The sequence below is a fragment of the Stigmatopora argus genome, chromosome 8, assembly GCF_051989625.1.
Source record: "Stigmatopora argus isolate UIUO_Sarg chromosome 8, RoL_Sarg_1.0, whole genome shotgun sequence".
Lineage (NCBI taxonomy): Eukaryota > Metazoa > Chordata > Actinopteri > Syngnathiformes > Syngnathidae > Stigmatopora > Stigmatopora argus.
The window spans coordinates 11,086,511-11,105,226 of NC_135394.1; the positions used below are offsets into that span (position 1 = coordinate 11,086,511).

Below are 18,716 nucleotides of genomic sequence, written 5' to 3' on the forward strand. Positions count from 1 at the left end.
TTTAATTTGGAATAAATTTATTTAGTTTTTTTTCGTCCACTGTACAAAGCAAACATGGAATCCACAGGACAGATGGAGATGCCACAAGGGTGTTCCATCAACAAAAAAAGAGCTCAGATGACCTGAAAGTAAAAAGGGGAGAGCACAAATTAGAGATGAGCACGAAATACAAATGGTCATTAATTTTAGCTGTCAAATATGTGCTTCTTGTAATCTGTGTTGAGGCAAAATTCCAAACTGGTAATTCAAGGTAACCGTGTATGGGTGTCCAGTACCAGCAAAGATACAATATATATTTGTGATTGTGACTCGATTCTTTCGGTATTTTTCTACACAGACAAATTGGTGGATAAAGTCGAGTGTTGAGCCGTACCGCAGGGGATGTCTACTCCAACGCTTTGACGATGGCTTCATGGGCGTCTATGCTTATTTGAACCTCTGCCCTCGCTGCCTCATCGGACGCGCCGGCCAGGTCAGCCTGGGCCTTCTCCAGACCGGCCCTGGCAGCCTGTGAAGAGTGAGAATGGTGAGTTGATTTCATTCAACAATTAGTCAAAGAATTCAAAACAAAAGGCAAAATAGACTTACAACCAAGGCCTAAGATTGGTATCTGAGTTGTGAAAAAGGGGCACTTTTATTTTCAAAATGCATTTGGATAAACTACACAATGAAATATATCAATGGATGGACTACTTAAAAGATGCATATATATATTATCAATGAAGGAACTCCTACCCATCACACACAATGTGTGTTCATATACACACATTTACGACTAATCACCTTTAAACAGGGACAGAGTAGGATTAGGCGGAAGGTGAATTTTGACAGAAATCGGCTAGAGAAAAACCAGAAGTGCCGCATTCGCTCTGAAAGCTCCATTTGTCACAGTGGCGATTAGAAAGTAGAAATGCCAAACATGGCTGGAAGTTAAAGGTCTCCCAGTAGGGATTTGACACATCTGCTATAACTCAACAGTGAGTGACCTTTTCCTCCTTATTAGCAATGTGGCCTCATGTGCATTGTTGCTGCAGACTCAAAGAATCGGGTTGGTGTAGGAGGATGGAAGAAGAGAGGGGGGGTTATATTCAGTCCGTCAGAATTAAGTTAACAGTGATGGTGCCCAGGGTCAAAAACAAGACGGGGTTGGAATGATAGTGTACCATTAACAAGCCTGACATTTAAACGGTCAAGTTGAACTGAGAAAACTACCAGATGGGTCATCACCAACAAGTCAACAGTTCAAAATGGGAGGTAATTAGAAATCTTGCACAGGTACACAGAATACTTTCTGCCACCAAAGGGCACATCCCTGCTGTGAAATTGGCCAGAATAAAGAGGTCATTATGAACGTCTCAACAACGTAGCTAAGAACAGCTCTAATTAAAAACACAAAATCTATAAAAGGAATCGACTTCCTCGTACCGAAACCTATATTTCCTGGGCTGATGCACTTCCATTTTAGGCATGTCAAGCTTCATCATTATTTCTATATAACAAAACACTATTTAAACAGCATCTTTTAGTTACCGAATTGGGCAAATGTTTCTATTTGCAAAAAATAATGGGGAAAAAATGAAAGTGTTTTTGCACACCATGGCCTCTATTGTATATATTTTTTTGATGATTTTTGTCTATTTATGTGTCTATTATAGCCATAAATTAGATTATAGTGGAGAAACCTACTTGTTCATATAGATGGTGTGTTGAAAAAGACAATACCAAGTAAGGGCATGTTTTTCCACACAAACACAGAATTACTGTGTTTATTGCATTTTTTTACTCACAGTAACATCCAGCTGGTCGAGGGTCACAGCCTCCTCAGCTAGCAGCTGCACTGTAGAATCGGCGTTGACCGTTATGGACCCACTGCTCACTACAGGACATATGAGGGGTGAAAACGCATTTATGAGCAATATAAAATACAATACGAGTTGATTGTGTAGTTATATGCTATGGCCAATTTACCAAAGTATTTAGCTGCAGAGCCGTCATCGTTATAGACTGTGACAACGCCAGGTCGGAGCACTTGCAATGTGGGCACGTGGGCAGGCAGTATACCAAAAGCACCAGTGAGTGTGGGCACATCCACCTGCTTTACACTTACCGCATTGAAGAAAACCTGAAAATAAAACAAAGTTAATGAGTGACAAAAAAAATAATTCTTTAAAAAAATGATTGTTACAAAACAATGACCTATACAAGGGCGTTCACACATTTACAATGCATTTTTAAATGAAATCTTCTGTGAGCCATCTTTATGTAGAAGTACTAGTCCATGTAGCATTACAAAAATAAACTAAATTGATGCGAAAATTTGATATTGTTTACATTTGGGGATAACAGGCCATTCATTTGGAGGAATGTACGTTTGTCATCTCTCCTTTAATCCCAGTTTCAGGGGGGAACTGAAATTCAAACTACTATATAAAACCTTTAGGTGTACCTAAAGAAGTGCACAGCCAGATGGGTAAGTGAAGGTTAGGGAACTGTCATGACACATGCCAACAATATATTAGTTAACACAACAAGTTCAGATCATATTGCTTATGAACGCATGTAATTTAGTAGGACAATCAGAATTTCTATCTGACGGGGTTTGAGTATTTAACTCTGCAGGTCAACCATAAATGAATGGCAGCAAAGTCTACCTAGCTTGTTCATGCTAACACGGTTACATGCCTGAAAAATTGTGCAATCGCAACAATTGGAACTGCACTTGAAAATGCATTAAGGTGTGTGGCTGCAAAATAGAAAATTTACAGACAGTTTTGAATGTTTATGACAAAGTCTGACCCCGTATTTATTCGGATATTGAGCAAGCTGTTCGGCTAATGCATGCTAGGCCCGGCTAGCCATGGGTACCTGTGTCGGGGAGGCGAACGTGAAGGACATTTGCGGGGCACCAGAGACAGCCTCGGCATAGCAGCGAGCTTGTCGCAGCACGGGGAGGGAACGGCGAAGAAATGTTGCAGCCATCATGTTGGAAATTTCCCGACTTGAATCACGAGTACGTGAGTCGCAGAGACCCTCAAATTCCCAGTCGGTGAGAGCTTGGTGGACAAGGACGTTGACAACCTACCCACAAGGCTTTGCGGCTGTGTAAAGGCTTTATGGGTAACGTAGTCTTGAGACTTTTGGTCAGCAAACAGGAAGTAAAGGAAGCTATCTCGTTAGCTAGCTAACTAGAAGGACAGACAGACAGATAGGACGAAAGGACAGTAGGAAGTTTATTAAATGAATTCGCAACTAGATGGCGCTAAAATGCTGATATAAACCCAGTACAGTGGTCTCACCAGTATACGGTGCTACTACGTACTAGTATATACGTATGTACAGTACCATATATTTTTCTATATGGCCTAATTTGCATTGGTGGATTGTAAAACGGAAAAAAATATTTATTGATATATTTAATTTCGAGAAAAAAAATACAAATTTTAGTAGGGAGTTTATTAAGACTGTAAACGAGCGTGGGTGCTCTATTTGCTGGTCAATCCCGAGTCAATCGTCGAGACCTCACTTGTGACGTCACACGGCACGTCTCTGACTGGCCAGTGGGCGCGTCTTAAACGCAGGGGCTCCCATTCATAAATACCTTTAAGCCCTTTGAAAGATCTCCACATTCCAAAGTGTCCTCGGCAGACTTCCCGGTGGGTTTCCCCCCTTCGCCTCTGGCCGGACCACGCAGGTAGAGCAGGTAAACCCAGTTTATATATAAATTTGCTTCTGTGTGACGCTTGATCTGAACGAACAGATGCTTTCGGTGCCGTTGTCTCCATCCTTGCATTCTTGCATTAACGCCCGCCTTCTCATCGATTGCGTGCCTTTCGCCTTCATTGCGCCTCTTTAGGTTGATGGTACGCTTTAAATGTCATCTAACTAGAAAGATACTATTTCATTCATTCATTTTTCGAACCGCTTATCCTCACAAGGGTCGCACGGGGTGCTGGAGCCTATCCCAGCTGACTTCGGGCACCAGGCGGGGTACACCCTGAATTGGTGGCTATGTCGGAGAAAATTAAAGATTCATAAAGATAGCTAATAACAATAAAAACATTCAAACCACTATCAATGAAAACGGAAGTAATTAAAAAATATATACACAACACTGTGGTGTGACTACCTGAACATGCAGACCAATCATCTTGCAGGAAACCCAATTACACTTTAATTGATCCCAGAGACCTTTTGCAATACTGCTGTTTAAAAAAAAAAAAGAAACAGTCTTTAAATATCAAAAAAATGAGCGCTGAACCTAATTGCGAGGCAGCCAAAAACAAACATATTCCACCGTGCGCACCACATAGCATTCAGATATTCTTGCCTGTTATCATCGAAGTGTATTTCCTTACATAATGTATGACTTTACATTGAAGCAAGCGTTCTGCCAGTTTTGTTTTGTTCCCAGCCGTACCGCCACGTTGTCCTGTTGCTTCGAGGCCAATAGGCCGCTACTGAGAGATGATGGGGTCTGGTGGGGGTGGTTGGGAGGCACTCGTTTTGCTTGGATGGAGGCGGATTCTCTCAAGCCACACACACGCACCCACAAACATCCACAGCCACTGCTTCTGCGCACTGCCCTGCATCAGGAGGAAGACACTGGAAGCAACTAGGAGAATTAGATAAGCTGGGATCAAATGCTTCTATTTGCTGGCTCTGGTCAAGTTGGTGCAGTGAGCAGTGGGCATGTTGCTTCTTCCATGCTGTGGTGAGTATGCAGGTTGTGTGTGTGTGTGTGTGTGCGTGTGTGTGTGTGGGCGTGCAGTGCTGCAGTAGCAGGATTAATGGCCATGATTTGGAGGAGCCTAGACATGGCAGAAGCAAGCAGCAGTAGACCTCATTCTCTGATAAATAACAAGAGCTTGCCTTTCTGTAATGGGATGTAGTAGTTAGATATTCTAGCAATTTGATGCGCTGGAGTGCAAGATGATGATTTACATAGTACAGATGCTTTCCCTTTTTTCAGGGCCGATGATTAAACGCATGCATGAGCAGCACGTGAGGAGCACGCTCTTTTTCTGCTCTCAGATTTTGCAAAGGATTGCCCAGGAATGAACCGGCATCTGCATTCATTCTTTTGGTGGTTATTTTTTAAATCCTGTTTATAGTAGCGCCAGTTGGTAAAAACAAGACAATTCATCACGGAGTAAAGTGCGTGATTTAAGTCAGACAAAGTGTACTATTTGAGAAGTTTTGGAATGATGGAGCACTCCCATTTTAGGGGAAGACTAAGCACAAGCTTACACTCGGAGTGCTTCCCAACTTCAGTCCTTTGTCACACTAGTGTGCCATGATAGATTTCACTCAGTTGGATGGAAAGGGTCATTTATTTGTGATGAAAAATGTATACTTGTACATCTATTCATGTCAGCCACATATACTGGCAAGCAGAACAATTAGTTAATGCCTTTCCACCATGAAGTAGAAGGCACAACGAATACTATGTTGTCGTTCATGATATACTAGTAGCTTTGTGTTCAACTGAACAAGACCAGATTGCACACAATATAGATATGTTTTTGTGGAAATGGCCGCGATGCGGTACTGTATTGCTGGCATCGGTATCGGCAAGTACTAATAAATAACATGCTGTTGCCATTTACCAACACTAATCTGGATCTGTGAAAGCAGTCCCTTGTGTGTCGCCTTGCTCAGATGGTAGAAAGTTGGGAAAAATATCAATGAACACTGTGGGATTTATATTTTATTGGTTTAGTTGTGGAAAACAAACTATCAACTTGAAAATATGTTAATCGCATGTAAAATTTGTGCCAAATGTATCCTGTTGACAATAACAAACTCAACAAAAAGCTAATAATGATCCTGATTTTTTGATTCAAAACAGACTGGTTAGGTGTTAGTGGCCCCTGCTATAAAGTTACCAATCACTCCTGTATTGCTATTTTCGGGAAATAATTAAAGATAAGGATAACAAGTATAGGTATTTTGAGAGAAGAAGAGCAAAAATGAATACATTCCGTCCATGTATGTAGTTTTATTCATGATATTCAATGAGGCAACGTTCATCCACAATTTAAATAATGTGAATTTCAATGTCTTGACTATACTCACACTGTATGTGGTTGTTACTATTTCACTTATGTCCTGTTGGTTTTCACAGCATGCAATTGTTGCTGGATGTCAAAACAATCCAATAAATCTACATTTCTGTCATCATGGTCATGCTTAAAACATCGCTGTACAAGTATTAGGAGCTCCTGATCACACTTTGTGCTTTCTGCCTTATATTGCACTTCTCAAGCACATAAATTCAAATGTGATATTAAATTTGAAGGTGAGTTAAACAGCTAGGAAATGAGCTTGAAATACCCAATTTTGCAGGTGGCCATTTGACCAAATGTCCTTGATCGTTCTTAGGTAAAAATGTTGCTACTCTTTGCTGGCAAAATGCAAAAATAATTTTGTCGTCGTAGATTCATCATGAATGTGTGCCACTGCTCATTGAGTGTTTTCTTTCTTGTTAATGATGTGATGAATAGACCATCAATTCCAACCAATTGGCCGAATTATTAATGATCAATTAGTCGACGAATGAATTATTACTCACATCCTTCATGTGGTTTATTTTGGGATAGGTCAAGTAGATCATGGAGGGAAAAACAGCACTAGTGCCTCAAAGGGCTTAGTGAAGCCGTCCGTTCAGATTGCTGTGACGTACTGAGGACCGAGTGATAAACTGCTCAGTTCATTTCTTATTTCCACTTGGATCGTCAACAGAGGCTCTTAGAAATCTCGTGCACTTGCCATGTATGTAACTGTCATCTCTTATTAGACTCTAGTTTGTTTACTTGATTTAATGCAAGCGAGGGATTGTGGGTATTGAGTGGAGATAAAAGGCACCCGGCTGTCTGTTCTGCGTTGACTTTTGTGACTTGATGAGCAGCCATTTCCTCTGTGTGTGTTGTCTCCCAGGGGGACTCCATAGTTGGCCTGGACCATGAGCTATGAGTCTACCGTCTGGAATATCCAACCAGAAAATGCTACTGTAAGTCTGGGCCCATGTTTCACTTCCTGTATTTATGTCTTTGGTGCATCCACTACACTCGGTAATAAATATATTCCTAATCTTGATCCGGAATTAGTAAATAGTAAATCTAATGCAATGCAAGTTTAATTCACCCTCGTAGAAGCCCCGTGACCGGACATTTGGTCGCCGGACGTTTGGTCGCCCGGACGTTTGGTCACCCGGAGGTTTGGTCGCGGGACGTTTGGTCGCCCGGGTGAATATAATTTTGAGAGCTGGTTTCAACAGTAGATATTTAGATATTAAACTCTCTCTCTCTCTCTCTCATGAATATAATTTTGAGAGCTGGTTTCAACAGTAAACTCTCTGTCATGTTGTCAAACGTCCGGCGACCAAACGTCCGGGCGACCAAACGTCCGGGCGACCAAACGTCCGGCAACCAAACGTCCGAGTACCGTAGAAGCACAGTATAATAATTTAACATTGTCCTTCCGCTTCAGGATTTACCGTTGGAGACGGAGGGTCAGCAAGATGGCTACATACTTCTCCTGGTGATCCTGTCCATCTTCCTAGTGGGGACGTTGATATTCATCGCAATCGTCCTTATCACCTGCCGTCGCTGCTGCCGAGGAGACCGATGCTGCGACAGGTATGTAAATCAAAGACGTCGATCGGCAGGAATTACATCTCCATTTTGTAATAATATCTGGATTGACACTATTTCCAAGGCCAAATGTTGCTTCCGTTGTCAGACGACTCAGTTTTTGTTTTTGAAAACCAAGGCATCACAGTATGTTCTAAACCCTCTTAAAGTATACCATTAGACAGAAGTGAATGAGATTAATTAAATTAACATGTATACTATTTAAAATTGTAAACAAAACAAAAATTAAAGTCTGGGTGGCCTTTTCTGGGCAAGCGAGGGAGTCAGGGAACGTAGTAGTGAATGGTGTGAAGAAAGTCCCTGAGGAGAGGCGCCCCTCACACTCAGAGAAAAATGCTTGTCTAAATGATTCATCATTTGACTTGTTGCATGGCACACACAACCGGCGAATCACAATGGAGATGTTAGTGTTTAAAATGAATCTTCTCAATGAATCTACACTGAGGGATTCATCAATAGTTATAAAACCCTGTTTACTTTTCATTCCTATTGCACCCAACATAATATTTTTCAATATTGACGTTGGAATTTGGTGTTATGACCACTTTTATAATGTGATTGACTCACTGAGAGACTCTTAAATTTCCCCAAAACATTGATTCTTCTCACAAAATGATTGCAATTGCTTGCATTCATAGTTTAAACCATAAATCTACTGCAAACTAGATCTCTAAACACTCATGGCCATTCTCTTAAATACAGAACATTATCAAGCTCACAGCTGAGCACATCATGCTATGTACAAAAAATCAACAATAATGATGAAGATTATGAAAAACTGATACATGAGTACATGACTATGAATTAAATTACAAACTTGGTAACTGAATGAATTCTGCTTTTAGTAAGTACTATACCATATAAAATTCTAAATACGAATAATATTGTTTATCACAGTGCTCCCCACTGGATGGTAATTTACTAACAAACATTCCACGTTTGACTGGTTCACATGCACGTGCTTCTTAGACACAGCATCTTTATTAAATATGTCTGCTTACATAATAGATGAGGCTCGATGGAATTGCATATGAAACTTCCTACACAACAGTCTTGTGTACAAAAGTCCCTGAAGCATCTTTAGCGTGATTACCTCATGGGCAAACGTGCACAATAAGGCAACTGTGAATATCTGTTTTTTTTTAACGTTTGGGTTGATTCTTTTTTTTTTTTGACAACATCACAAATCACCTCATGCACTTAAAAAACATGAGAACAGCAAATAACCACTGCACACGAAGCCGTCAAAAGGCAAGGAAGGTTTTGGCGGCACGCAATCAGCTAGGCTGGTGCAAATGACGAGTGTAATGAGATTTCATCGCAGCCATCGGGGGTGATTAATCTTACACCCCACTCCTCTGTGCACACGTGGAGATTCTGCACGCACACACAAATACACACTGACATGAAAACTGTGGGAGCCACACAGGAAATGAAAGACAAGAGGAAGATGAGATGTGGAATGACACACATGTATGCAGCTCATAGAGCTCCACCAAGAAATCAGATGGAGGGAAATTACTGGAAGGGGATATCATTCTCTTTTTGCTTCCTCATAAAATAGATGGCAGGCCTGGGATTTTACTTGGATGGAGTGAGGCAAACAAAGATGTTTTGCCAGACTAGGTGTTTTTGCTTAAAACCTGCTGTTTTTATTGTGCCAAAGGAGCATTTGTACGTGCATTATGTTCAAGAGTTGTTTTTATTTCAACTTTTTTTAAAAATACAATTCCATTAAATTCATTGATTCATCATTTTTGTTTATGTATTGGTTGGTAAAACATTTTTTAGCAAAGAAACCTTGACCCTAAATTGGATGTACTTATGTTTTGGGTTAAGTAAGCCATAAGGTTAACATTTGGTATACAGTAATCCCTCAAATATCGCGGTTAATGTAGACCAGACATGGCTGAGATAATCGAAAAATCGTGAAGTAGGGTCACTACTATTATAAATACTTTTTGTCCTAGTAGCAAGCGGAAGACAGGGGTGTGTCTTCCACTTACGAGTTTCAGCGTGGATTTTCACATTTTTATGAACTTCAAAAAAAGGGAATTCGCGATAAGTGAACTCGCGATAATTGAGGGAAGACTGTACATCTGTGAACTTCATGACATAAATTCTAATGTCCAAATATGTGGATCCCATGGATATATATATTTTCTATTTATTGTTTAAATTTATGTTACCGCAATGTTCTGATTACAAGACGCACCTGACTGTAAGATACATGGTGCAGCTTTTTTTACCCTCATCTCTCTTGCTTGACGTTAAAACCAGACAGAACAATGCATTTAAATGTTGTTGTTTTTTGTCTCGCAGTGGTAACGATGATGCCGAGAAAACAAATGCTACATACGCTACAGAGGAGTCTCAACCCACCCATGGTAAGCGTGGGTGGTATGTTTGTGTGTGTGCCTATGCGTGGAGGAGAGTATAGTGTGATTGATAGAGGGAAGAGTGAGAGGAAAAATGCACGGCACACTGATGCTTTTATCATGTCAGCACAATGTCTAATCTATTACATTAAAAAGCTGCAATTTTCCAAGTCAGTTGCTCAAATCGCTAGCACGGTGCCCATAACACATTCGGGTACTCTGCGGACCATGGAATGCATTCTGTCCCTGCAGAAAATGTTTTAATAAAAGACGGCATGAAACTGCTTTTCTGAGGCAATTTTCGTGGAGCAGTTTCACAACTCAGCAGCTGATATATGTTATACTTCCCTTTGGTAAAATGATCAAACAGCCGCAATTTCTTGGATAATTATGGCATCGTTTCTTCCTATATTTGTCTCTGGGTAGAAATCACCATCAAGGTGGATGAGTCTGACTGCCTGTCAATGGCCAGCTCCCATGACCAGGAGACAGAGCGCTTCCTCTCCACGGGAACCATGGGTCGTCGCGTCTCCTTCAACGAGGCAGCACTATTCGATCATAGCAAGAAGGCGCAGGAAAAGGGTCGAAGGTTAGAGAGAAATACGCAAGATTTTTGTCTGCATGTAAGTGGTCCACATTCATCCAGCCATTTTATAGCATTTGACTGACTAAACTCTGTTCTTTCATCAGGGAAAAAAATAAAATAGTATAGTATATATCAGCAGTAGAACATATAGAGGTTTAAGAAAACTTAGTGGGCAAAATTGTCTCGAAATTTGAAATTCACAGTCAAGCAGGATGAGACCCTTTACCAGCCAGCACAATTGAAAATATAATTGACGAGGACACTCGTTGAATGTGAACAATGAACAGTGAATGTTGTTCAGATTCCAATTAACGAGTGCACTCAATGAAATCGGTTGAGGAAAAAGGATACAGGAGACATGTTTTCACATATTGAGGTCCCGCATGGTTTAATAAAACATCTGTGACATGATGTTTTTTTTTCTCAAAATTATCTCGTTTGAGAGGACTTATCATGCAAGTGAGTGAGCATTCAATCAGTCCCATATACTTCCAGGCCAATGGAGAATACAGATGTTGTTACCATAACAAATAGGACCAAGTTAGTTTTTTTTGCATTAAAATGTGAAAAATGAGACATGCATGTTTTTTTCTTTGTTTTTCTTCTCCTTTAATCTGTCCTGTTCAGCTACTAAGGAACAGAGAATTGGAATCTGAGCATCTTTATAGACTGAAAAGATTTAACGTGCCACATGGGAATTTGGCCTTTATGGCATTGACATTGTGACATATCGTTTTGTTTATTTGGCAAAAAATCCGGATAGGGAGGGGTTTTGGTGAGAGACAGAGAAAGGAAGCGCAGACAGGCAAGGGAAAAAACAAACAGACAAAAATAAACAAACAAGTGAGAAAAATACATAATCAAACACCCATGCCACCCAAGAATGTAGCTGTGATATCGTGATCTAATTATATTTACCAGTGGACACCATATAGCAACAGAGGACGTGCAATTCCAATCTGAGCCAATTTGCACTTATTGGTTACATTGGTTTTCTTCTCTCCCTCTATATGTGCTCCAAAAAAATTTCTCCACTCTCCATTTCAGATACACTTTGACTGAGGGTGACTTTCACCACCTAAAGAACGCACGGTTAACACACCTCCACATTCCGCCCCCGGCGCTCAAGATAGTCACGATCCATGAGTGCGACTCAGCAGAGAACACCATCTCCACGTCAACGCGCCCTGTCGCCAAATCGGCACTCTCTATCTTCCAGGTGACACTTCCGAATGGTTCTATAGACCTGTTACATCATTGCCCTTGACCTGCTCCAATGGTGAACATCAGTCACTTCAGTCAGGACGAGATCACAAAACACAAGTGACCTTTTCTTGCTACGTGAATTGATCCTACGTAGCACTTTCCCTTCAATAACTTGAATTAGCAGCCTGATATATCTTATAGTATCAGTGCTTTGTCATGGCCCAGTCTGATATTCACTATATGACATAATAGATTCAGTCAAAAACATTCACAGTGTGTTTTCCCCCCTTTTAGCCAATGCTGTGTCCCCTGCCGCAAACTGCACTGACAAACTTGAGCCCCAATTCTAGCTGTGCTCTCCCTGGAGACACCCTCAACTCGACTGTGGTGGAGGCCAGCTGTAGTCCAAATACTACTGCTAAGACAAATGGAGGCTCTGTGAGTTATATCTCATTATTCTAAACAGCTATGCATTATCTGTAGGCGTATCTGTAAGAGCTACTGTAGAAAAAACAGCATGTTGTTAGACACCGCATTTGATGGGCTACTTCTTTCAGATGGAGACGATAGCAGCAGGGCCCCGGGGCCGAGGCTGCAGCATCAGCATGGGAGCCACCAGCGCTGTCTCTATTACAAGTAGTGGTGCAAGTGGCCAAGGTCCAATGCAGCAGTTCTTTACCAAACTGCGGCGCCACGCAAGCCTGGAAGGGGCCAGTCCATATTTCAAGATTAAGAAATGGAAGCTGGACAGCAGCCAGAGAGCGTCAAGTCTCGACATGAGAGGTAGCAGATATTCCATCCCATCTATTGAGGAAAGGAACAGTGGCACAATTCTTCAATTTCAGTGTGCTAATCATTAGTGAATGAAATGCATATTTGATGATAAATTAAGATTTTTTAATAATGTTTCCCTTCTCGATATGACTACAACACAGTACTGCTATTTTTTTCTCAGATTTTTGGGTCAAAACTGAAAGATATGTGGCTTAGCTGTTTCCACAAAAATAAACCAGAATATACTGTGAGGGGCCTATTGGCTGCTCTGGTTGTTTGGATATGCACAAACACACAGAGGACAGATGGCTTTTGGAAGAAAACTTTAGCTGTTCCAAGTCGATCTAAATCCTTGAGTGAATTTGCTACCTACAGCAGGAGCAGTTTTTCATTATCCCAAGACTCGAAAGATGATCTGAAAATATCCTTAACAGCTGATGGTAGAGATAATAAGAATTAAGTGTCCCCCACCAGCCTGCAGTCGCCAAACTTTCTTAATTTCTTCCTTCTACTCTCTTTTGCTTTGATTAGGTTCGCCAAAAAGACGGCAGTTCCAGCGTCAGAGAGCAGCTAGTGAGAGCATGGACCAAGAAGACAATGACACACACAATATTGACCTCATTCAGTACATCGCCCGCACCCGAGACATTACCTACAGCACCAGCCAGCCTGTGCGCTCACCTTCATCTGCTCCACCCCCTTCCCTCGGCAGGTATCTTTAATTCCCTTGCCATTCATCCTGTCCACTGCTTTGCTTTGCAACCATTTAGCCTAAAACATTTAGCGAAGATATGTTACAGTTCTTCAGGGTTCCATACATTTGAACCAGTCCGTAATACTGTGCTACTGAGCTAAGATAAATATAAAGACATGCCATGGCAGCCATTGCAAGTCATGACAATCATTCCGTGCCCTGTGGAACAAAAACATGACGATGAACAATGTCATATTCAAAGTAATGTTCTGACATTCTGTCATTCTGTCTATTTCCTTTCCACTTCACATGTGCGCAACCACAGGGTAGAGGTAGAGGTGATGGTGGAGCCCACCTGCAGCCATACTGGAGCAGGGGTAATTGGCCTGTCCCCTGATCCCCAAAATGAAGGGCTTTCCCTGGAGACAAGGGAAAGCCCAGAGCCTCTTCCCCTTCAGGATCCCCAAACACTTTACAGAGACATTTGGACCTTACGTGCATCACTGGAACAATATGCTGCCTCTGACCAAAGCAGCAACAATGATAGGAACTCTGTCTGCAGCGATGTTGACAGCATCTGTACGGAAAAAGAAAGAGAAGAGCTCCCCAGCTGCTCATCCCAGGATCTGGGAGACGAAATGGAAGGTACAGAGGATAATAAGGAATTTTTAATGTACATAGATGAGACGTTGCGGGCGAAGGGTGTGCGTAGTAGGAGACATCAAAGTACTGACTCTGACCGAGATGGGAGTGACGCGGAACCGTGTACTCGTAAATTATTGCAAATGGATAGTGGCTATGCGTCAATAGAAGCCCCGTCCCGTGGTCCTGAAGACTTACGGATGTTTGGAAGCAGCAGCCCGAAGGAAAGAACCGCCCACGAGAAGAGGCACCGCTTCACCAAGGCAGGACGATCTGGTACGATCGGTGAGAGCTTTGAATCTCACCTCTATGAGGAGGAGCCAGATGATGAGCAATTGCTGGGTGCCAGTGGGGGAGTTTCCATAGAAACTGGTGTCGGTCCACCGAGTTGGTTTCCATATGGTCAGATGATCACCCCTCGGGAGGCTTCACAACCTCCCATCCAACCACCTCTCACCCTTCATCGGAGAGACTACAGCATTGATGAGAAAACCGATGCACTCTTCCATGAGTTTCTCCGTCATGACCCTCAGTTTGACCAGCAGGAGTCGCCGCTAAGAAAGCACCGGTCCCGTATACACCTGCGAAAGCAGTGGCAGCGGCACAAGCAGTGGAGCGACCCTGGTGTCAGACACTTCCATTCCTCTTTTGAGAGACAACGAACTCCACTAAGGAGGGGTGACAGTGTCAACTGCCCTATGGATACGAGCTACCACAGCATTCTCCCACGCATTGTCAGCGCACCAGACGAGGAGAGCAGCGACCGCAGCACGCCCGAAACTCCAAAGATAGAGACTACAGCAAATAAGATTGCAGGGAAGGAGGAAGAGCAAAGTTACAGCGTAGACCAGACATCGTCACCACATCTTCAACCACCCATTTGTGAGAAAGACGAAGGGCACAGTGAGCATCTGGAGCCTCAAGAGGACAGCAAACCTCCCGGACACCTCCTTGAACCCTTGGACGAGAGGTCGCCGCTTCAGCCGCCTTCTTCCTCGGGCTACGGCCCACAAACCATCATGGCAGAGCTCACGGACAAACTGACTTCGAACGTAGACGAGAGGCTATATATGAGCCTTCGAAGGACCAAGGACCCAGCAAACGAGTGTTTGACGGTGACAGCTACCCATGCTTCTCCTGATCACAGTCCAGTGTAGCCACACTCGTCTTTATGGACGACCACATAGCTGCTGATAAACACCGATTTTGTTTGTCCTCAGTTGGTTCACAATGAATTTAAAATTAGATCAACTAATTTACCAGGTGGTACAGTTCACTTTGCTTTCTTATAGTACTATTTGAAATATTAAACATCTAGCTAGACATTCGAATGTGATGATGTTACCCATCAGTACACAATCGAGTCGTGCATGCATATCCAAACTAAAACGTTATATCCATTATAGTTTTTAATAGCACTTTTTTTGTCGTCTGTTGCCACTCAAAAGTGGCATGTATATCTTGGCCACTCACTTGGAAAAGTTAGCTAGCTCCGCCTTCCTGTAGTGTACCCTCACTAAAACAGAACTATTTTCGTCATCGTCTTTACAACATTAAAGGGTAGAAATGTATTTTAAAATAAATAAATAAAGGATTGCGATCCTTGTGAGGATAAGCACGGAAAATGAATGAATAAATGTCATTCCAAAATTGATTAAAAAAAATCCCGTTCTGAGGCAATCTATGGGTTTATTTTTGTAATTTTAATCATTTGTAAAACTGAAGGTAATGATTCAATGGTCCATAAATTGTTGAATTTTTTATGCTGTTATGTTACGGACAAGGTTAACTCGTACTCTGAGTGGCAAGTGAAGTGGTTCAGGTGTAGACAAAATACTATATTCCAGATTTAAGTTATTTTGTAACTATTTATATATTTGTTTTTTTATGCCACTGTGGAAGTTGTTTTATGCCTATTATTTAAAAATGTGAATTGAATTTCTGAAGCCCAAATATTGCCCACAGGGTGTTTCAGGTTGAGCTAGTTGTTTAAGTTTGTTCTTTTCCTAATCAAAACTGTCACAATTGTTGTTTTATTTATATTTGTCTGGATGTAAACAGGCACACGTCGCAATTGCATTAGACAACAGTGACAGTTTCCCTGGGCGGTTAGCTAACCAGCTGCTCATAATTATTCTTGTATATCTCACAGGAAAACATTGAATTATTTGCAAAACACAATGTTGCTTCTGATGGAACAATGACGTAGTTTGCCTTGACATATTTTCTTCCAAAATCAACATAAATGTTATCGATCGTGAGTTGCTAAATATATTTTTATATGTGTTTTAGTGTGAAAATCTTAGAGATGGCAATCCATTTCTAATCTGTAAAGTACTACGACAACACTAAACATAAGATGTAGGTACAGCCCAGTTCTGGTTTTGTTGATGTTTGCCATTTCGTGATTGCAATGAGATAAGAGACCCGCTCCCACGGATGTTTGCGGTTTTTGCTGGATTTTTATGAAAGGCATGAATTCTTATGCATGAGGCTCGACAGAAAAGGCTTTATTCGCCTGGCGTATGACATCTTGGTTTTTCTCGTGCGTGTATTCTCATCCGTTCTTAAAAAAAAATGACTGCAATATACGTAGATGGCTGCCTACTCGCAATCCACACACTAACCAATCATTTTGCGCACCTAGATCTCTGCTCGATTATAAGCCTGTTTTGATGATAGAACACTATTCCCTGGGGCTTCCAGCTTCATGCGCAGCTAGGGGAGCCTCTGCACAGTGTGGTGTTGAATATGAATCATAACAGCAGCGGGGAAGCCCTTGTTTCGTGTCTTCTCTTTCCCTTTTTGATCCTGTTGCACCGCAGTGTATCTTCAGTTCAGATTTGAGGGATGAAGTCAAGTTGAAGCAGCTTGGTACTAAAAATTCAATCACCATTTTGCATTAAGGATGCTGTTTAATTAGTTCATTTGAACAAATTTGAAGAAATTTTGATCTATTGACCTCACGCTGTCACATAAACTGTATGGTGCTAAAGGAAAGTGTTTGCCTTGAGATGTCATTTTCACTGAAAATATTTGATGTTTTTGTTAGATATTCTTCTCCAGGATGTATTTATTTATTGACTTTTCATTACTATTTTAAAAGACATTTTTTGGCATATCTTTAACCTCCCCTGGCATGGACATTATACATTATTTTCAGGCATTCCTCTGTTGCATCTTAAATGAAACCTTTGAGAAAGCAAATCAAAAAAATAAAATTGTGAATGTGTTGTTAAAATGGTTAAGTTATTCAAATGAAACTCTTGCATAAAACTTACACAATCTTTCTGAGAGACGTACAAACAAGGCAAACCAATCACTTGACCTCCTCAGGAGAGGAAATAAATGAGCCTTGTCTGCGTCTTTGATTGGACTCTATGGCGAGGATGATGCTCCTTTTCCAGGCCGCCCAGATTAGATCTCCCTCCTCTTGAGGCTGAGTGGACTCGGAGGCTCATTAGGGAACAATGGCACTGATGGAAGGAAGTGATTTCAAATAAGTAGAGGGCGCAGTGGGCTCTTCTTTATTTTCTTCCTCTTCTAATCTAATCACATCTGATCTGAGGACACACATTCCTAGCCTAGCATATTCAGCGTTATACAACAAATGCTCTATAACCCTTTTCTCAAGAGTAATATGAAGATGGGAATCAAATATTGCTTTCAAGTGATGAGTAATGAATACTCATCAGATTCAAAGGACAAAAGGCACTGGACATTAATCCCGGGCAATTGTGACCACTAAGAATACAGACAATGGATGTGTTTAAAGAGGCCAAAAAGTAGCTAAATCAGACAGAAATCAATTAAAAATAAAACTGCCCAGAGAATAATGTATCCCAAATGCCAGTCTGTGAATTAATGAATAGTGCAAAAAAGAGATATATGCTTTTTTTTAATCTAGAGTCTAGACTTGGGAATGCATCACAAATCATTTATTGGTTTTTTGCTCCCATTTGATATAATTCCGAGCAATTTCTTTCCAACTGAATTGGAAAGAGGACAGCGCAGGAGTTACAGTGCATTACTTTTCCCCACAAATATCATAAAAGTAAGTCAAGCAGAGTGTCAGACACACAATTGGTTATATTAGTTTCATTACTTATGTCAAGGTGACACAGAAATGGTGACGGTAACATTTTTATTTGAATGTTGATCATCCTGACCGTGACCAAAATACATTTGAAACAATGTTAACTTTGTATCAAGTGACAACATTTATTGAATATCATAAGTATTCACTCATACTCATGTCATTCATGGGAGTAACCAAGATCCTAATTATCTGAAGCAGTAAAAGTCTTATGAAGGTAATCAATCGACTGTTTTTCTCGGTACTCGGACGTTTCGTCGAAAGACGTTTGGTCCCCGGACGTTTGGTCGACCGGACGTTTGGTCCCCGGACGTTTGGTCGACCGGACATTTGGTAGAACGGACATTTGGTCGCCAGGTTGTTACTGTTGAAACCAGGTCTCAAAATTATAATCATGAGAGAGAGTGAGTTTAATATCTAAATATCTAATATCAAAATATCAACAGTAAACTCTGTCATAATTTGACAGCGAGCAAACCCGGCGACCAAACATCCGTTCGACCAAATGTCCGGTCGACCAAACGTCCGGTCGACCAAACGTCCGGGGACCAAACATCCGGTGACCAAACGTCTTTCGACGAAACGTCCGGTCACGGTTTTTCTCAGTCGCATTGGTACATTTTTCAGATTCGAATTGAAATTCTCAAAACTACTTGTTTAATCTTCCTACCATTGTTTCTCGTTTCTT

General features: G+C 41.3%; 2 protein-coding genes across 3 annotated transcripts; one reads left to right on the forward strand and one right to left on the reverse strand.

The window, feature by feature from the left end:
• atp5f1d (ATP synthase F1 subunit delta) lies at positions 1-3,110 on the reverse strand. The gene is made up of 5 exons (XM_077607656.1): positions 2,866-3,110; positions 1,969-2,122; positions 1,788-1,876; positions 374-508; positions 1-122 (listed from the first exon to the last, which is right to left on the reverse strand). Exons 1-4 carry the CDS (start codon positions 2,980-2,982, stop codon positions 386-388), a joined length of 483 nt encoding a protein of 160 aa, XP_077463782.1. The 5' UTR covers positions 2,983-3,110; the 3' UTR covers positions 1-122; positions 374-385.
• Positions 3,111-3,453: 343 nt separating this feature from the next.
• Positions 3,454-17,195, forward strand: cbarpb (CACN subunit beta associated regulatory protein b). Of its 2 annotated transcripts, none has more exons than XM_077607654.1 (10): positions 3,454-3,700; positions 6,937-7,009; positions 7,489-7,637; positions 9,975-10,039; positions 10,457-10,619; positions 11,664-11,835; positions 12,117-12,260; positions 12,380-12,605; positions 13,128-13,308; positions 13,616-17,195. In XM_077607654.1, the coding sequence occupies exons 2-10, from the start codon at positions 6,962-6,964 to the stop codon at positions 15,087-15,089; spliced, it is 2,622 nt and encodes an 873-aa protein (XP_077463780.1). In that variant the 5' UTR covers positions 3,454-3,700; positions 6,937-6,961; the 3' UTR covers positions 15,090-17,195. The 2 variants fall into 2 exon arrangements, with proteins under 2 accessions (XP_077463780.1, XP_077463781.1); XM_077607655.1 differs by lacking the exon at positions 3,454-3,700 and adding an exon at positions 3,746-4,711.
• The last annotated feature ends 1,521 nt before the right edge of the window (positions 17,196-18,716 follow it).